Below are 19,928 nucleotides of genomic sequence, written 5' to 3'. Positions count from 1 at the left end.
GTCCCTGGAATGCGATGGATTATTGCCTCGTGGATTTGGGGGAGTGTTGCTAGTTTTTGCATCTATTCATAAATGCACGTCAGCATTTCTTGAATGAGCCCTGCTTCATCTTTGAATCAGTCATACGATCATCGTACGTGTGTCCTCATTAATGAGTTACATAAAATACAGGAAACGGGTTCATTTTGTATTTGTATGTAGCTGGTTAAAATAAATTATTTTAAAGCATAATTTCCTTGAAAAGAAAAACAAGTCCTCATTCACTTCCAAGAACGAACTTCAACAGGCTGCTGAGTCTTGGGTCCACCGTTCATTGACCTCACGCTAACATCTGACGCCGAACATCTGAGAGTTTCCAAATGTCTTCCCTGCCCAGCGGCTGCTGCTCTACCAGCTGGAGTTCCTCTCCCCCCCAGACTCTGTTCCCTCCTGGCCATCAGGCTCTTCATCTGGCCCAGCCTGTTGGGGGCGGGCGAGGAGTCCATTCCAAGCTTCCTCCCGAAGGAACTCAGCAAGTTATTTCAACCTTTTTGTGCCTCAGTTTCCAAGTCTGTAAAACGGGATTATAGTCCTCATATCAGAGACATTGTGAGGATCATTTAACACAGGCACAGAGTACGTGCTCAAGAAATCTTAGCTGATTTTTCTTTCCTTGAAGCCATTTCATCCACTACAACAGCAGATTCCAAATCTAACCCAGGTCTCACCTCTCTCCCCTGAGCCCCACACCTGTATATCTAACTCCCGGACAGGAATTTTCTGGCTGTTCACCCAGGCAGTCTACAAATAGGTTGGAGCGCTTCCTCTGCCTCTAAGCACCAGATTGTCTGTTGCTCCTGTTTTCAAGGACTGAACAGAGGAGGTGATGAACAATGAAATAAATACATGAGTAAGATTAAAAGTAGCAAATAGAGACCAATGCTATGTTATGAAGAAAAATGGGGGGGGTTATAGAGAAGTGTCAGGATGGGGGTATCTGCTTTAGACTGGTAGGAAGGGCTCCAATGAGGCTGTGACATTTGAGCTGAATGAAGGAGATTAAGAACCTTCCTGGTGGTGGTAATAGCACGTACAAAGGCCCTGGGGCAAGCCTGAGCTTGGTAACTTTTCTGAGGAACAAAAAAAAGCCAAATGTGGCCGCTATGAAATGAGGTGCAAAGGAATTGAGCATGGAAGGGAAAGAAAGGCCATGGTCACTATTCTGTGTGCAACCCTTCCATTACTCAGACTGAAAATACTCCAGAATATTCTTTACCTTTCCATACACCTGCCAAACAAAACATTTCAAAACAGATGTTGGCCACGATCACTTTTCCTGATGTTTTCAAAAAACCTTCAGCAATTCTCCACTGACTGGTGCAACCCAGACTTCGCCTATCAGGACCCCTCTACGGGATTCCATACTTGACTGCCCCCTCATCTCCCTGTGTTGTTCAGTGAACCCAGAGAGAATGCCCCGAGTATGCCCCACCTTGGCTCGGTCTTCCCTGTATCTCTCGGAATAACGCCCACCCTTCAAACCCCAGGGTCCTTCCTGCTTTCCACCTGGGAAGCTTCCGGGCTCCTTACCCGGTATTCCACCAGGGCGCGCGCACACACACACACACACACACACACACACACACACACACACACGCAGTCGCCTACGGGACTTATCGTGGGACCTCTTACTGGGCAGAGCAAACCCAACTGCTTGACTCCCCCACACTCGCCCGTCCACAGGGCTCCTCAGCCTGGTCCGCAGAATCAAGCACGCCCAACAGCCCTCACCCCAAACACGGGCCAGCCTGGGCACTCGACCCCGAGTGTGTTCCTAACGCGGCTCCTCTGCTGGTCCCTAATCCCTCTGATGGGCGCCACCACCTGCTCACAGGACTGCTTCGGTCTCTCCCCAGTGGTTCCCGATCATTCACTACAGACCTGCCCGGGGATCCTGCTGTAATTCTCCGGAGTGCATGTCTCACCTCCCAGGGCAACCCACTGTGCAGCCAAGGCTTTGTATCCGGTTCTAACTGGCCTCTCGCAGGAGGGACCCGATTAAGGAGACCTCACCCCCCCTTCAGCAAGCCCTCTATGGGCAGCACTATTCATGACAGAGCCAAAAGGTGGCAGCCACCAACTGTCCATCCACGGATGGATAAACAAGTGGATACGTACTCCACGCAAGGGGATGTGGACATTATTCAGCCGTAGGACGGAGTGAGGCGCTGCTACACACGACAGCGTGAATGAACCTTGAAGCCAACAAAAGCCACACAGTGTTTGATTTCATTGCTAGGACATGATAGGCAAGTCAAAAGAGACGATCTCACTTAGGATAAAACCCCCAATCCCCCACACACCCTCCCCTCAACTCCTAACCCGTTTCCGCCTGCTTCCTCCACTCCAGCCGCCTGTCTGCCACCTTGCTGTTTTTCAGTGCAACTTGTGCTTTTTTTGGGTCTCTCTTTTGACCTTGAAGCTATCCCTATCTATTTATTTATTTTTATGTGTATTTATTTTTGAAGGGGGGAGGGGCAGAGAGAGAGGGAGACACAGAATCCCCAGCAGACCCTAGACTCTGAACTGTCAGCACAGAGCCCGACGCGGGAATCAAACTCACCAACCGCAAGATCATGACCTGAGCCGAAGTCGGACACTTAACCGACTGAGCCACCCAGGCGCCCCTGTATCTCGCTCTTAAGTCTCTCCTGTTATGTTATAAACTCCACGAGTGTAAAGCTGTATCTTACAGATCCTGGGTCCCCTTCAACAGCACATGACTATGAAGGGAACTCAGTGCTTGATGAATGACTAAGAAAACAATTGCTCCATTCATTCATTCCACATGGTTACGTCCATTTTCTGGCATCATGCCAAGCCTTCATACCCTTCATACCTTCCTATTTTCTTTCCTTTTCTTTCTTTAAGTAAACTCTACTCCTAACATGGGGCTTGAAGTCACGACCTCAAGATCAAGAGAGTCGCATGTTCTACCACCTGACCCAGCCTGGCGCTCCTATACCTTCCCACTTTGAATCACAACCTTTCGTTTCCCTGCGCAGAAACTTCCGACGGCTTCCCGGGACTTTAGAACAGGAGTCTATATGGGACACCTGGGTGGCTCAGTTGGTTGGACGTCCGACTTCAGCTCAGGTCATGATCTCACAGTTCATGGGTTCGAGCCCCGTCGAGCCCCATGTCAGGCTCCGTACTGACAGTCAGCTCAGAGCCTGGAGCCTGTTTCAGATTCTGTGTCTCCCTCTCTCTCTGCCCCTCCCCTGCTCATGCTGTCTCTCTCTCTCTCTCAGAAATAAATAAAAACATTTTAAAAAATTAAAAAAAAAAAAAACAGGAGTCTGTACACTGTGGCTCTCAGACCACATCACCAGCCCACCCCGTTTCTGTCTGGCCCGCAAGCTAAAAATGTTTTGGGTTATTGTTTGTTTGTTTGTTTTACATTTAAAAATAGTTGGGGTGGAGGGCGCCTGGGTGGCTTAGTAAGTTAAGCATCCAACTTGGGCTCAGGTCATGACCTCATGGTTCATGAGTTTGAGCCCCTCGTCGGGTTCTGTGCTGACAGCTCGGAGGAGCCTGAAGCCTGCTTCGGATTCCGTGTCTCCCTCTTTCTCTGCCCCTCCCCCAACTTGCACTGTCTCTGTCTCCCTCTCTCAAAAACAAATATTAACCTTTTTTTAAATAAAAATACAAAAAAATAATAAAAATAGTTGGTAAAAGGGGTACCTGTCCAGCTCAGTTGGTAAAGCGTGTGACTCTTGATCTCGGGGTTGTGAGTTCGAGCCCTACATGGGGTATACAGATTACTTAAAAATGAAATCTTAAAAAAAATGTTGAAAAAAATAATAAAATTTTGGGGCGCCAGCCTGGCTCAGTAGGTAGCATGTGTGACTTTCGATCTCAGGTTGGTCAGTTCAAGCCCCATGTGGGCTAAATACATAAATAAATAAAAGTAATTTGTACGATCCATAAATTATATGAAATTCAAATTTTTTAGTGTCCATAAGTAGAGTTTTCCTGGAACAAAACCATGGGGTCTCACTTGCTGTCCATGGCTGCATTTGTGCTACCAGGGCAGGGTCAATCAGACAGGTGCCAACAGACACATACACGGCCCTCGAAGCCTAAAACATGGACTATCCGGTCCTTTATGGAAAACCTTTGCAACCCCCCTTTCAGAAGAAAATCCTGTCTCTGAACAGGGCCTGCAGGACCCTATGCGGGCTGGTCCCCTGTCCTCTGAGCTCATCTCAAGTGACCTCCCTCCCTCCCTGGGTTCTGGCAACAGAAGACCAGAGACCTCCTTTCTCAGCTCTTCTGGGCCTTTCCAGGCTACTCCTCACCTCAGGTCCTTTGCACAGGCAGCCTCCTCCACCTGGAACACCTTCATTCGCATCATTAAGCACCTAATTTCTTTGTTGACAAAGGCGGGGTCTTTGTGTATCCATTCACCAGCATTCCCTGGGCCAGCACAGGCCTGGGGCATAGTAGTTGCTCAATAAATATTTGTCCACCAGAGCCTCATTTTCTTCTTATACAAAGCAGTATCTACACAAGATCTCCAGTAGATCAGCCAAGGCCCTAATTTGGTTTTGCACAACCGGGTAGAACTGTACGAAGTTACAATTTGCACATGAATTTAAAAAGTCGAACAAAAGTAATTTCATCTATGGCGATATGCGGAAATAATCAACTGATTCTGCGGAAATAATCAACTGATTCTCTCCTTCCAACTGTTTACCGCGCTCCAGCCACCTTGACCTACTTCGGAGTTCTCAAAAGGTGCCGGGTGTCTCCTGCCGAATAGAACCCACCCCGTATGGGCCTCTGTACATGCTCCTTCACTCTGGATCCAGGACCAAATGTCTCCTCCTCCAGGAGGCCCCCCGGGATCACATCTCGTCCCAACAGTGGTTTCACTGCCTTCCCAGCACTTAGCAGCACAACTAGGCGTCGTGTGTGCTTTTCAAGGAAATTTGTTGTTTTCTCCTGCACGCTTCTGCCCCCAGGATCTAGAGCAGGTCTGGCGCTGGGGAGTCTCTCAATCTTTGTTCCTCTGAGTAAATGCAATCACTTGAGCTCCGCCACATACTTTTTAAGCAGTTTGCTTTAGACCGGGTCCAAAAAGATGCCCAACGTGTACTTGGTAAGTAAGTAAGTGGAGTGACTTCTGTGGGCCCTGGCTTCCTCCGGCAGTCACCCCCGCCTCCCTCGCCCTCTTCATCGTCATGACAACATCATCAGCACCAGCACCCTCATCTCCACCCCTTGGGGGGCCTCCCCAGGCCAGCCATTGTTCAGAGCACATTTTATGTATTAATTAACTTAACCAAGAACTCTGTGAACCGGGTGCTCTTCCCGCCTTCGCTTTACAGATGAGGAAACCGAAGCACAGAAAGATGAAGTCAAATGGACCCCTCTGAAAACGCAAGCGTTCATAAGAAAAAGGAAGTCCAAGCCCTCTCCGCCTCTGAAATTCCAAGAAAGGATCCACTTCGGAGAAAGGGGACCAAAACAGACAGGAAACGCCGGGGCAATCAGGAACCGATTCAGCAGCAACAACAACAACAACAAAAACACACCAGAGACAAAGAAATCTCAGACGCGGGCGGATCTGACCACAACTCAACTCCCGGGAGCTCTCGGGCCACCAGGCTCCCTCGCAGGTATTTCCTCTGCAGCTCTGAAGCCCCGAACCTGGACGGCAGCCTTGACCTCCCCCTCCCCCTGCTCCCACCCCAAGCCGCGTGGGGTTTACCTTCGGAGCTTCTTCCACTGCCGACGCCGGCCGCGGAGCTCCATCCTGCAGAGCCGGTGGCCTGCTCGGAGCCACCAGGATCTGTTATCTGGGCAGGAAGGGAACAGCCTCCCACCAGCCCCCAGGCCCCAGTCTCATCCCATCCCCCACCCGAGGCAGCCAGAGGGAGCTTTTGAAATTTCAATTTGGGCCAGGACACACCCCCCTCCCCACCCCCACTTCCAAACCCCTTCAAAGGTTTCCCATTGTTCTCAGGCCAAAGTCTCCAATTCTTCACTGAGCTTTAGGGGGCCTGCAGGATTCCCTTCGGCAACTTCCCCTCTGGTCTCTGACCTCCGGCCAGATCCCTGCCTGCCTGGAAGGCTCTGAAGCCTGGCTGGCTGGGTCCAAATCCTGACCCTGCCATTCACTCACCGTGTGACCTTGTGTGAGTAACCTCTCTGGGCCTATGAAACGTGGATAACACCTCCCGGAGAGTCCTCAGAATTAAACTCGTTCCCGTATGGAGCGCCTGGGTGGCTCAGTTGCTAAGCGTCTGACTCTTGGTTTCAGCTCAGGTCATGATCTCATGGTTCATGAGTTTGAGCCCTGAACTGGGCTCAGCGCTGCCTGCTTGGGATTCTCTTTCTCTCTGCCCTTACCTTACTCTATCCATCTCTCTCAAGATAAATAAACTTTTTTAAAAAATCATTAAAGGGGCGCCTGGGTGGCTCAGTCGGTTAAGCGTCCGACTTCAGCTCAGGTCATGATCTCACAGTTCGTGGGTTCGAGGCCTGCATTGAGCTCTGCTGACAGCTAGCTCAGAGCCTGGAGTCTGCTTCGGATTCTGTGTCTCCCTCTCTTTCTGCTCCTCCCCTGCTCACACTGTCTCTCTCTCTCTCTCTCAAAAATAAATAAAACATTAAAAAAAATTTCTTTAAATAATTAAATTCGTTGCTGGAGTAAAAGAAATTATTTAGCAGAGTTTGGCTTAGCTCGCACTGCTGTTACCAGGAACTCCTACTCATCCTTCAAAATCCAATACAAAATTAACTTCTTCAGGGTAGGCTTCGTGGACCCACTTCCCAATGAATCAGACACACCCACCCTTACTATAGTTATCCTCGCGGTGTTCATGGCAATCGTAATTTAATACCTAATACGTGTTTGATAACTGGGTATAAATTCCTACGATTGATTTCTTATTTAGTGTCTGTTTTGTCCAATTCCGTATGTATCTCCCCAGCATAGAGCAGGCGCTCAAAAGTAATTTGGTGACTGTTGAACGGGAAATGGCCGAATGAGTCAACTGCAAGGATGCCCAGATCGCTAATGTTCAAGTCAAAGAAATTAGGAAAACTGAACTGCAACGAGGATGCAGGAAAACTGCAGCCTGGTGGAGATACCCGGGTTACAAAAAGGAGGCTACAGCGATTGGCAAGTAAAGTGAAAGTGGCCGTGGCCCAGAGGAGCTGCCCGCAGGCCAGGCTGGGCCTAAACTAGCCTAAACTACAAGGTGCTCCTCCCCCTTGTAGGAATCCACGGCAGAGGACCTAAAGCCCCCAGGCTGATGCGGTGGCCCGGCTTCGCAAATAAGAACACAGCGTGCCCAGTTACATTTGAATTTCAAATAAATGAACAATTTTCTAGTCTAAGTACGTCCTGGGTTTAATCTGGCATCCCGAAGGTTCTGGCCCCATGAACCCCTCCCCAGCACTGACTGCTCTCAGTTAACTTTCTGTTTGGGAGTCCTGAGCCTTGGAAGGGAGACTCGACCCCTCCATGGTGTTTCCACCTCTGCGTAAGGGAATGAACAGCACAAGCTGCATACGGTGGGGTGGACGCTCCAGCTCTTACAACCCAGGACATGTGCCATAAGGAAACACCAGTAAAGGGGGGGCTCAGTCTGTTTAGTGTCCGACTTCATCTCAGGTCATGATCCCGCGGTTCATGGGTTCGAGCCCCAGCGTCGGGCTCTGTGCTGACAGCTCAGAGCCTGGAGCCTGCTTTGGGTTCTGTGTCTCCCTCTCTCTCCGCCTGTCCCCTACTCGCACTCTGTCTGTCTGTCTCTCTCTCCCTAAAATAAATAATAAACATTTAAAAAGAAATTAAAGGAAAAAAAAATGAGTATGGCCATTCCTCTACTCAGTTTTTCTGGACGCCATCTACCAGGGCCCTCGCCACAGACTCATCTCAGTTATGCAGCAAGGATGACTGAACCCATTTTACAGAGAAGGAATTCAGGGGGAGGGTCAATAGGCCAAGTCCCCAGTCTTTAGGATTCTCGGGCTAAAGCTCTTCCTGAATCTATATCAGATGTGGATGTGCAGTAAGCTGAACGTTCCAGAAGGGCAGGCACTTGTCTTTGGTTCGGATGGTGGACCCCGGAGCCCAGCACAGTGCCTGGCCCTTAGTCGGCTTATGGGGTAAACGAATACAAACCCACCAGAGTCTCCGTGACGTGATAGCAGGGTGAACGCCCTTGTGCGCTCTCTCCGCCTCCCTCTTTCTCTCTGTCTCTCTCCATGTCCTGGGTCTTGAACCCAGGTCTGCTTCCCTGTGTTTTCTCCATGCCACCAGCTACACGGAGGGTGGGGAGCATAAGCAGATTCCCGGTGTTTCTTCGGAGATGAAGCAAAATGACAAAACGTAGCTTCGGAAGGAAAGAAGCATGACCACGGAATGTCAAAACAGCCGCGCTCGTTGTTTTCTTGATGGGAAGAATGGACTCTGAGAACTTAATTCAACACAGTTGCGTTCGGCAGTCATTAAACAGCTACCAAACCTTCCCATTGGTTTGGCAAATCGCCCTGAAACAACGAGGGCATAAATGAATTCCCAGGAGAAAAGGATTTTCTAGGGTATTTGAGGAGATGCGTTGAATCCAACCCAGAGAACCCTTTGAGAACCTGGAGCCACAGGATGGCCATGCTGATGAACTCTCCAGACACTCTGTCACCCAGGAACCAGCCAGGAAATCGCCCACTAGACCCGTTCCTACTTGCCCCCACCTGGACCTGAAGCCTGGCATGAACGTCGGTGGCCGACTTGGAACTCTTTTCTATTTCCCACTGATGTTTTCCTTTATCGGTGGTAGGGACGAGACGGCCATGAGGGATGGTATGAAAGTGGAGAGTTTCAGACCCATGGAATCAGGACCTGGGCTCTTCAGAATGAACCAGAAGTGACGGTCAGGCATTTTCACTAGGTTCTCACCTCTGGGATGCCTCCCCCATGACCAATGCCAGCCTGGTCACGGGTCTCAAGCTGGCCAGTGGACATTGCTCCGTAGACTTCCCCTAACAGCATGCTCAGCTAGATACACCTCTTTGGCTTCACAGGGAGGCCTCACCCGGAGATGGCCGGCCCCACCCAGCAGTCACTCTCTGTGACTTCACGCTGTTGCGCCAGCACAGCCGCTATCAGCAATCACACCACGTGCTCCTCTTATTGATTGACTTGGCTCTTTTCTTTTTTAATGTTTTATTCATTTTTGAGAGAGAGACAGACAGACAGAGCATGAGCAGGGGAGGGGACAGAGACAGAGAAGGAGACACAGAATCCAAAGCAGGCTCCAGGCTCTGAGCTGACAGCACAGAGCCCGATGCGGGGCTCGAACTCATGGACTGAGAGCTCATGACCTGAGCTGAAGTCGGACGCTCAACCAATGGAGTCACCCAGGTGCCCCAACGTGGCTTTGGTCTGCCCAGCCAGGCCCTCAGCACCACACAGACAGGATGCACCTAACTCTTCTCTCTCTGGACCCCCAGCCCCTCAGCAGGCACCAAGGCAGGATGAATATTAGCAATTAAATAATGACTGCCTGCTAACTATGCCTGCTAACAGCTTTTAGATTTTTTTCATAGATTAAGCCATTGAACCTTCACAGCACTGGGAGACAGGTATCTTGATTAAGATGCTTTGCACTGGCCTTTCCCTCTCCTTGGAATGCCCTTCCCTCAGATGTCCACAGGACTCACCTCCTCTCTTCATTCGGGACTCTGCTCATATGTCACCCACTCCAAAGCCTTCCCTCACCCCCTCCCTAAAGCAGCACCCTTTAATCCCATGCCCTGCTGTTAGGGGTTGAACTGTGTTCCCCCCAAAAATAGGTATGTTCCACACCCCAGTAGCTCAGAATGGGGTTGTTTTGGACATAGGATCTTTAAAGAGATAATCAAATTTAACTGGGTTTATGAGAGCGACCTAATCCAATGTGACTGCTGTCTTTTTTCTTTTTTTTTTCAATGTTTATTTATTTTTGAGGGAGAAAGAGAGAGGGAGAGGGAGACACAGAATCTAAAGCAGCTCCAGGCTCTGAGCTGTCAGCACAGGGCCCGACGCGGGGCTCGAACTCCCCAACTGTGAGATCACGACCTGAGCCCAAGTCAGACACTTACCCGACTGAGCCACCCAGGCACCCCTGGCTACTGTCTTTGTATAACAGGGAAATCTGGACACGGAGACAGCCAGGCACAGAAGAAAGATGTGTGAAGAGAAGCCCAGGAAGCCTTGTGAAGACACAGAGTTGGAGTGAGGTACCCGGAAGCCAAGGGAAGCCAAAGTTGCCTGTAAACCAGCAGCAGCCAGAAAGAGGCTACAAGTATATGCAGGTTCAGGACTACCCCGTCCAGCCCAGAGCTGGCTCCAGACTGCTGGCCTCTAGAACTGTGTCGGACCCGATAAATCTCTGCTGTTCCAAGCCACCCAGTTCGGCCCGGTTTGCAGCACTCTGACAGTCTGAGGACACGAACACACCTGCGTTAAGTTCCTTCCTTGCTCTGATCACCACCTGCCGCTGTTCATGCGTCCATTTGCTCCCAGCCCCCACAAGGAGCGCCAGTCCCAGGGGCTGCACGTCCCTCACAGGGCCTGGCATTTATGTGTTGCTTCAAGGAGCGTTTATTGAGTGTCCACTGTGTGCCAGGTCCTGCCTTAACTTGGGGGGATGCAGCTGTGAGTGCAACAGATACACACAGAGATCCTTGGCTTTTTAAAGCTTATGGTCTAGGGGCGCCTGGGTGGCTTAGTCGGTTAAGCGTCCGACTTTCGCTTAGGTCATGATCTCACGGTTCGTGGTTTCGACCCCCGCGTCGGGCTCTGTGCTGACTGCCAGCTCAGAGCCTGGAGCCTCTTTCAGTCTGTGACTCCCTCTCTCTCTGACCCTCCCCTGCTCACGCTCTCTCTCTAGAAATAAATTTAAAAAACCTTAAAAAAAAAAATTAAAGCTTATGGTCTAGTGAGAAGAGACAGATTATAGGGGGCGCCTGGGTGGCTCAGTCGGTTGAGCGTCTGACTTCGGCTCAAGTCATGATGACACGGTTTGTGGGTTCGGGCCCCGTGTCGGGCTCTGTGCTGACAGCTCAGAGCCGGGACCCTGCTCTGGATTCTGTGTCTCCTTCTCTCTCTGCCCCTCCCCTGCTCACGCTCTGTCTCCATCTCAAAAATAAATAAATATTTTTTAAAATTGAAAAAAAGAAGAGACAGATAATAAAGGAAAAACTGGTGATGAGCACTGTGGAGAAAACTATAGCGAGAAGGGAGGTGGGGAGACTGTGGTGGGCGGCAGTGGCGAGCAGTGTAGACCGAGGCCGCAGTGCGGAGGTGACAGCGGAGTGGAGCCCTGGACGAGGTGAGGGAGGAGGCATGTGCGGGGGGGGGGCACATTGCAGGTAGGGCAGTGGTCCCCAACCTGGGCGATCTTGCCGCACAGACGACGCTTGGCAATTTCTGGAGCTGTGGGGGGAGGGGCGCACAGTCCACAGCCCGAGGCCAGGAGGTCGGCCTTGGTCCTGAGAGTCTCCTGCGCCTGGGTGCGCAGGTGTTGGGTGCTGGAGGGACAGCAGGGGACCCGCTGTGCCCGAAGCCTTTGTTCATGGGAAGAAACAGCGGTGGCTGAGGCCAGAGGGTACCAAGGAAGGGAGGTTCAGGAGGGCCTTAGGCTGTTTTAAGGCGCCCGGTTAATATTCCAGATAAGACAGGAAATCACTGGCGGCTTCTCAGCAGGGAAGAAAGCCCCACTNGGGAGACCAGCAAGGAGGCTGTTGGAATATTCCAGGCCTGAGGTGAAGGTGTCTCAGAGAGGGTGGAGGCAGTGAGGTGGGGAGAAGGGGAGAGATTCCGATCTCCTTGGGAAGTTCAGCAGACAGGGTTTGTGTGGGTGGGAGATCAGGTGGCTTTAGGGGTCTTGGTGGCTGGGAGGTCGGGGGTAGGGTCAGCTGGGAAGGGGCAGCTGCAGGCGGGTGGTGGGGAGGGAACATGGAGGGGTGAGGAAGGAGTGGTCGCAGTTGCAGCTGTCCTGGAGGCGCTGGGTAATGGAGTTCAGGGGGACCCTCTCAGCGTACCGAGGGTATTGTGGCCACAGCACAGGGCACCTGGCTGGCTCAGTAGGTAGAGCCTGCGGCTCTTGATCAGAGCTGGGTGTTCAAGCCCCATGTTAGGTGTAGAGATTACTTAAAATAAAAAAATTTTTTTTTAATGTTTTATTTATTTCTAGGAGAGAGAGAGAGAGAGACAGCGTGAGCAGGGGAGGGTCAGAGAGAGAGGGAGTCACAGACTCTGAAACAGGCTCCAGGCTCTGAGCTGGCAGTCAGCACAGAGCCCGACGCGGGGCTCGAACCCACGAACCGCGAGATCATGACCTAAGTGAAAGTCGGACACTTAACCGACTAAGCCACCCAGGCGCCCCTACTTAAAATAAAATTTAAGAAAGAAGGAAAGGAAGGAAGGAGGAAGGAAAGAAAAGCCAGAATACAAATATATCACCTAGAACAGGGGGTTCTAGAGACAAGAGGAAGGTCCAAGGGCCCCACAGCTAGAAGATTTGGCTACACTGAGCCAACAAAGATGACGAGAAGTTCCCANGGTGTACTAGGACCTAGGAAGAGAGAGTTTGAAGGAGGAAGGCGTGACCACCTTGTCTAACGCTGATCCAGGGAATAGGGCGGTTAACAGGTCATTAACACGCAGCAGCAGGCGATCAGCCTCCGTGGATGGGATGTCATGGCCTCAAAAGATCGCCACTCAAGGCCACGCGAAAGGAGCAGAGGAAGGTGTGGGTTCAGGTCTGGCCCAGGCATTTTTTAAACTGTGCGACCTTACACAAGTTCCCGTCTGCCCCGATCACTCCCAGCACTGTCAGGGTAGATGAGGTCATGAAAAGCCAGCAGCCTCTCAGCCTTGAACACTGCGAAGGACCTTCTAAGGGCCAGGGGTGATTGCTGCCCGACGGGGCACCTACGTGAAGACTCTCAAGGTCGGTCGGCTTCTGCTGACATCATCCCGCAGAGAACAGATGGAGGATTCTCAACCTTTCAAGAATGGTGCATCCTGTTAATACAAGGCCCGAACGTTACCGCTTCCTGACAAAGATATTGTGCGTAGATTATATTAATTGAACGTTTCTTCTGAATAGGAAATACGTGTACGTGGTAAAGAATTAAAATACAGAAATTTATCCAAGGAAACACGAAGTCAGCCTCCATCGCTGGCCCTCGGATGCCCTCCCCAGAGGCACTAAGGACTTCTGTGCAGGTGCAGCACACCATCTCCCCTCCTCTCTCCATCCACACAGACAGCAGCGAGCCACCCATAGCACACTGCTCCCTGCTCTCGGCGCTCAGTCTATCCCGGAGAAGTGTTCCTTGTCAATACACAGAGGGCGGGTTTATTCTTTTCAGATGGTTGTGGGGTGGCGTCCGTGGTGCTCCTGTATCATTATTCACTTCACCATCTCCTACTAAGGGACGTTTGGGTCATTTCCGGTCTTTGGCTATTACGAATAGTGCAACAATAAATATACTTATTCATCTGTCCTGGGCTAGGCGTATCCGTAGGTAAAATTCTTACAAGTGGAATTGCTGGGTCAGTGGGTCTCTGCATATTTAAGCTTTGGTGAAATTGTATGCAAAGGTGTGTGTCTGTTTAGAATTTGATATTGTTGTCAGGGCGCCCGGGGGGCTCAGTCGGTCAAGCGTCTGACTTGGGCTCAGGTCATGATTTTACAGTTCCTGAGTTCGAGCCCCTGCATCGGGCTCTGTGCTGACAGCTCAGAGCCTGGAGCCTGCTTCGGATTCTGTGTCTGCCTCTCTGTCTGCCCCTCCCCTGCTCACACTCTGTCTCTCTCTGTCTCTCAAAAATAAATAAACATTAAAAACAATTTTTTTTAAAGAGAAGAACAGTAGTGATAGGGGTACAACAGTATGACTGTTTGCAATCCACGGAACTGTATACTTACAATGGTAAAAATGGTAAATTTATGTTATGTATATTTTGCCACAGTCACCAAGGTAAAAGCCCAGGTAGGGGGGATGGGTGAAATAGGAGAAGAGAGTTAAGAGGTACAAACTTCCAGTTATAAGGTAAATAAGTCACCGGGGTGTAAAGCACAGCGTAGGTAATATAGTCAATAATATTGTAACAACCTTGTACGCTGACAGATGGGGACCATGAGCATTCTGTCACATATATAAATGTCGACTCACCATGTTGTAGACCTGAAACTAATATAATATTGTATGTCAGGTAGAGTTCAACTAAAAAAAAGCCTGAGTCACCCTTGCCTCTTTTTTTATGTCTGTGACTGTGCTCCCCCATGCACACGCGCGCACACACACACACACGCACACATACGCGCACACACGACCAGCAGACCCTAAGGCCTCACTTCTACTTTTTTCAGATTTTATCTTTTATTTTGCTTATTTTTTAATGTTTATTTATTTTTGAGGGCGGGGTGCAGAGAGGGAGACACAGAATCGGAAGCAGGTTCCAGGCTCTGAGCTGGCAGCACACAGCCTGATGCGGGGCTCGAACCCACAAACTGCAAGATCATGATGTGAGCCAAAGTTGGACGCTTAACCAACTGAGCCTCCCAGGTGCCCTTGTTTATTTTTATTTTTTTAAGTAGGCTCCACACCTAATGTGAGATTTGAATTCACATCCTGGAGATCAAGAGTCACGTGTTCTACTTACTGAGCCAGCCAGGCACCCTAGGCCTCACTTCTTTTTTAAAAAAAATTTTTAATGTTTATTTATTTTTGAGAGAGAGAGAGAAAGAGACAGAAACAGAGCACGAGCAGGGGAGGGGCAGAGAGAGGGAGATACAGAATCTAAAACAGGCTTCTGGCTCTGAGCCATCAGCACAGAGCCCAATGCAGGGCTCGAACCCATGAGCGGTGAGATCACAACCTGAGCTGAAGTCGGATGCTCAACCGACTGAGCCTCCCAGGCGCCGCTCCCAGGCCTCACTTCTGAATAAACTGGAGGCCAGCCTCTCCTGGGAGCCGCCCACACCCTGTGGAACTGGAGTGCCAGCCATCTCCACCTGCTGGGTGGTCCAGCCGGTGTGCCTGACGGACCCGCTTCCGCTTCTTCCCCTGGTCAGCCCACAGTCCGTTCTCCACGACGGGGTGATGATCAGATCTCGTCCCTCCTTGGCTCAGAACCCTCCTGGGCTCCCACCCCACTTGGAGTGAAGTCTGAGTCTTAACCATGACCCTGGAGTGACGGAGATGTTTCAGAACTGGGTGCACTGGCCGGTGCACAGCCTGGGAACACACTACGTGCCACCGAATTGCTCTCTTTTAAATGGTGAGTGTCATGTTGAGTTTCACGCTAATAACTTATTCCACCCAAAATGTCTGAAAGCTGGCTATAGTCCAGCTAAAATAATAAGATTTTGCAATGTCAATGGCGAGCCACTTAACCTAGAATTCTAAAGAGAAGTAGACAGTAAAATGAACCCCTCAAGAATGGAGTTTGCACTGATAAAGAAACACATCATTTTTTTTAAAAAAGTAAGCTCTATTTCCAATGTGGGACTTGAACTCAAGCCCCAGAGATCAAGAGTCCCCTGGTCTACCAACTGAGCCAGCCAGGCACCCCAGAAATAAAACCCATCAGCATGACCCACGGGGGCCTATACAATCTGTGCCCCCAAGCGCTGCTCTCCGACCTCAACACCCTCCCATCCTCTCCAACTCCCCCTGTCTTTACATCACAACCCCTGGGCCCCAGGGCCTTTGCACTTATCACTTGCTCTCTTGGCATGCTCTTCCTTCACATACTTCTTGACATCCCTGACCTCACTTCGTTATGTCTCTGCCCAGGTGTCACCTCCCTGACCACTCACCCTGCTTACAACAGCACCCCCCGACCCCCACCCCTTCATTCCACTCTCTTACCCGCTTTGGTTCTCTCCATATACTCACAGCTATGGGCTGGGCTGCATGGCCTCTGCACCTGATGTGTTGAAGTCCTAACTCCAGTATTTGTAAATGTGACTTTATTTGGGGAGAGGGTCTTTATAGAGGTCCGTAAGCTAAAATGAGGTCATTAGTGTAGGCCCAAATCCAATGTGACCAGTGTCCTTATCAGCAGAGGACATTCAGACACAGGGACGGGCACGTCGGGGAAGGCTGTGCAGAGACGCAGAGGACGGGTCTGCACAGGCTGAGCAGAGAGGCCTGGGATGGAGCCTCCCCTGAGAGCCCCCTGCTTCAGGAGGAAGCAGCCCTGCCAACAGACACATTGATCTTGGACTTCTGGTCTGTTAGAAGGGTGAGGCGGTTCATTTCCGAGGTTTCGGCCCCCCGGGCTGTGGCACCTTGTCACAGCAGCCCCAGAAACGAAGTCACTTGCCACGACCTGTCTACACTGTATCTGGGTACTGCCTGTCCCCTCACCTGCTCCGCGGGCACGATCTGTCCCTCCTTCGATCACTTCTGTAGGACAGTGCCTGGCAGGCTGCAGGGGTGGGGGGTGGAGCGTGTTTCTACAAGTGCTGAATTTCTGGGGCAGGGGACAGGGCAGGGGAACCACGCGGGCTTATCCTGCCTGGCCTCTAACTCAGTGTGACCCTTTGCAGGGGGAGAAAATTGAGGTTCAGAGAGGGAGGCGTAGGAGCTAATGAATGGCCCCCAAAGATACCAGAACCGGTAACTGTTATCTTACCTGGAAAAGGGACCTTTGCAGGTTGATTAAGCTAAGGGTCTGAGATGGGGAGACTGCCTTGGATTAGCCGGCGGGCCCTGAGTGCCATCTCACGTACCCTCCCTTGTAAGAGAAAGGCGGTGGCGGCTTGGAGGACAGAGGGGAAGAAGGCAATGCGGCCATGGAGGCAAAGACCGGACCGATGTGGCCACAGGCCAAGGAAGCTGGAAGGGGCCAGGAGCAGGAAGCAGTTCCCACCTCCTGCCTCCAGAGGGCGCTCCGACCCGCTGACCCCTTGGTTTCAACTCCGAGGTACCGGTTTCGGGTCTCCGGGCTCCGGGACTGCGAGAGACAACACATTTCTGTAATTTTCAAGCCAAAGAAAAAACAAACAGCAACGCAGCTCCAAATAAGGAGTCTGAGTCTCTTCCCCACCTTCCGCGCGGACCCCGGACGGACCCTCCGTCTTCTCCAGCCCGGACTTCCACACATGGCTCCCTTCCCGGTCCACGGACAGCCACCCGCGTCCCCCGGCCCCTGTACCTTCTCGGCCTTTAGTCAGAGCCACCCTGCGGTCATGTTTCCTCTCACCTGAAAGCCCTTCCATGCCTTCTCAGTGCACTTTGGATCTCTTCCAAATTCTTCTTTTATTTATTTTTTTTAAATAAGCTCTACACCCAACACGGGGCTTGAACTCACAACCCCGAGAGATCAAGAGTCACGTGCTCTTCTGACTGAGTCAGCCAGGTGCCCTGGGTCGCTTCCAGAAGCCTTAATGCAGCCTGCCAAGCCCAGCCTCGGGGGTCCAGATCCGAACCGACTGCAGGGGCTCCCTCAGGGGAAGGAGTGAGTCAGGCGGCAGCGCAGAGGTTAAAACCAGACCTCTGGCCCTGCCCCACTCCGACTGTTCCGACCCAGAAATGTGGGCCAAGTATGGCCAGACCTTATGATTTTTTTCAAAGTCTGGAAATCCAGATTTTTATGGGAAACCACTTTTAAAAAAAACAAAATGAAAGTCAGTCCATTTTTAAAACCCGCAGAAACGGGGAAAAGTCCACAATGCTGTCCGTGAACGGTCTCCGGACCATGAACCACACTGGCTCTTGACCTTGGGGCCAGCTACTGTGAGCCCTGCTGCTGGCCTCTCTCAGACGCCCTGTCTCAAGCTACTTTTAGTTTCAATTTTAGTTCCTGAAACTGGGCCCAGGCTTCTTCCGTCTGCATGGCCTTCTGGCTCTTTGCTTTGAATAATGCTGCACTTTGCTTCCCTTTGAGCCTGGCTATTACTGACTCATCTACCTCTTTTTTTTTTTTTTTAAGATTTTATTAGAAAAAAATTTTTAATGTCATATCTACCCCCAAGGTGGGGCTTGAACTCATGACCCTGAGATCAGGAGTCCCATGTTCTACCGACTGGTTCATGTACTTCTCTTTTTTCTTTTTTTAAATGTTTTATTTATTTCTGAGAGAGAGGTAGACAGTGTGAGCAGGGGAGGGTCAGAGAGAGAAGGAGACACAGAATCGGAAGCAGGCTCCAGGCTCCGAGCTAGCTGTCAGCACAGAGCCCAACGCAGGGCTCGAATCCATGAACCGTGAGATCATGACCTGAGCCAAAGTCGGAGGCTTAACCGACTGAGCCACCCAGGCATCCCTGTACTTCTCAACTTTAGAGCTATTATCCCAGAAGGGCCTTCTCTGGAGGCCCCTGGTGAGGTTAGAAACACCCCCCACCCCAAGTTTTAATCACCCTTTATTCTTTGTCTTTATCTCCCTCGTGCTTACCACGTTTGTAAGGGTAGATGACCTGGGGAGATGATCTGTGGAATGTCATTCTACTTGTCCCAGACCATCTGAGGTGCATGGACACAGGGCGCCTGGCTGGCTCAGGTGGCAGAGCGTGCAACTCTTGATCTGGGGTCCTGAGTTCGAGCTCCAATGTGCAGTATAGAGCTTACTTTTAAGGGGCGCCTGGGTGGCTTAATCGGTTAAGCGTCCGACTTTCGCTTGGGTCATGATCTCGCGGTTCGTGGGTTCCAGCCCCGCGTCGGGCTCTGTGCTGACTGCCAGCTCAGAGCCTGGAGCCTGTTTCAGAGGCTGTGTCTCTCTCTCTGACCCTCCCCTGCTCACGCTGTCTCTCTCTCTCTCTCTCTCCTAGAAAAAAAAAAAACCCTAATTAAGGACATAAATTAAGTGCACAGACTTGGCTGAGCACAGATCCCAGGGATCTGTGTGGCCGCCTGACTGAGGCGTGGCCAGGTCAGCCCGGGAAGGAAAGGCGATCTGACGTCACGTGACCAGAAGGAGGCAGCGCAGGACTGGAATCCAGGGCTCTCTGATTCCTGGGGTGGGGCTGCTGCTCTCCCGGACAAGGGAGGAGCCCAGGTGCTGCAGGATCCCTCCAGGGAGCGCAGTGCTCACCTGCTGGCAGTGAGGACCAAGAGAAGGCCCGGCACAGACCACACAGACGAGCTCAACACCCCAGGGATGGCCAAGCAAGAAGATGGAAGGGACGGGGCGCCTGGGCGGCTCAGTCAGTTTAGCACCTGACTTCGATTCAGGTCAGGATCTCAGGGTTCGTGAGTTCAAGCCCCGCGTCGGGCTCTGTGCTGACAGCTCGGAGCCTGGAGCCTGCTTTGGATTCTGTGTCACCTTCTGTCTCTGATCCTGCCCCGCTCCTGCTTTGTCTCTCTCTCTCTCTCTCTCTCTGTCTCTCAAAAATAAATAAACATTTTAAAATTAAAAAAAAAAAGAAGATGGAGGACTGAGTGAGGCACTGAGTCCTCTGCACAGGGACACTGAGGCAGGGCTGCCTGTCAGGTTAGACTCGAATCAACATGCCTTCCTGGAATTCGGGAACCCACTACAATAGCTTACTTATCAAGGTTAATAAGTTGCTTCCCAAGGCNCCTGCCCTCCCCAGTGCAAGGCCAGTAGCTCCCTGTCTTACCAGACCAGGTGTCAAAGCCTGGAAGAGTCCTCCCCCGCCATCCCCCCCCGCCCAGACATCCTTGGACACCTCTCTCTCTCCCTCTCTCTCTCTCTGTCTCTCTCCCTTGAACAACAGGTTTTTCTTTTTTAATTTTTTTTAATGTTTTATTTAATTCTAGGAGAGAGACAGCGTGAGCAGGGGAGGGTCAGAGAGAGAGGGAGTCACAGACTCTGAAACAGGCTCCAGGCTCCGAGCTGGCAGTCAGCACAGAGCCCGACGCGGGGCTCGAACCCACGACCCGCGAGATCATGACCTAAGTGAAAGTCGTCGGAT

General features: G+C 51.3%; 1 protein-coding gene across 2 annotated transcripts in view; it reads right to left on the bottom strand.

Moving 5' to 3' along the window:
- ZMYND8 (zinc finger MYND-type containing 8) overlaps positions 1-5,950 on the bottom strand; it is a 133,163-nt gene extending 127,213 nt beyond the window's left edge. Inside the window, exon 1 of one of the 2 annotated variants that reach the window (XM_077766119.1) lies at positions 5,756-5,950. Coding sequence is in view for 1 of the 2 variants with exons in the window: in XM_077766034.1 (XP_077622160.1) it covers positions 5,756-5,799 (44 nt within the window). In the remaining variant the exon portion in view is untranslated. The remainder of the gene's footprint in view (positions 1-5,755) is intronic. The other variant, XM_077766034.1, reaches the window with a different exon arrangement.
- Between the last annotated feature and the right edge of the window lie 13,978 nt (positions 5,951-19,928).

The sequence above is a fragment of the Crocuta crocuta genome, unplaced genomic scaffold (assembly GCF_008692635.1).
Source record: "Crocuta crocuta isolate KB4526 unplaced genomic scaffold, BGI_CrCroc_1.0 scaffold71, whole genome shotgun sequence".
In the NCBI taxonomy this organism is placed as follows: domain Eukaryota; kingdom Metazoa; phylum Chordata; class Mammalia; order Carnivora; family Hyaenidae; genus Crocuta; species Crocuta crocuta.
The sequence above is the reverse complement of the archived record's forward strand: the minus strand, read 5'-3'. Positions and strand labels throughout refer to the sequence as shown.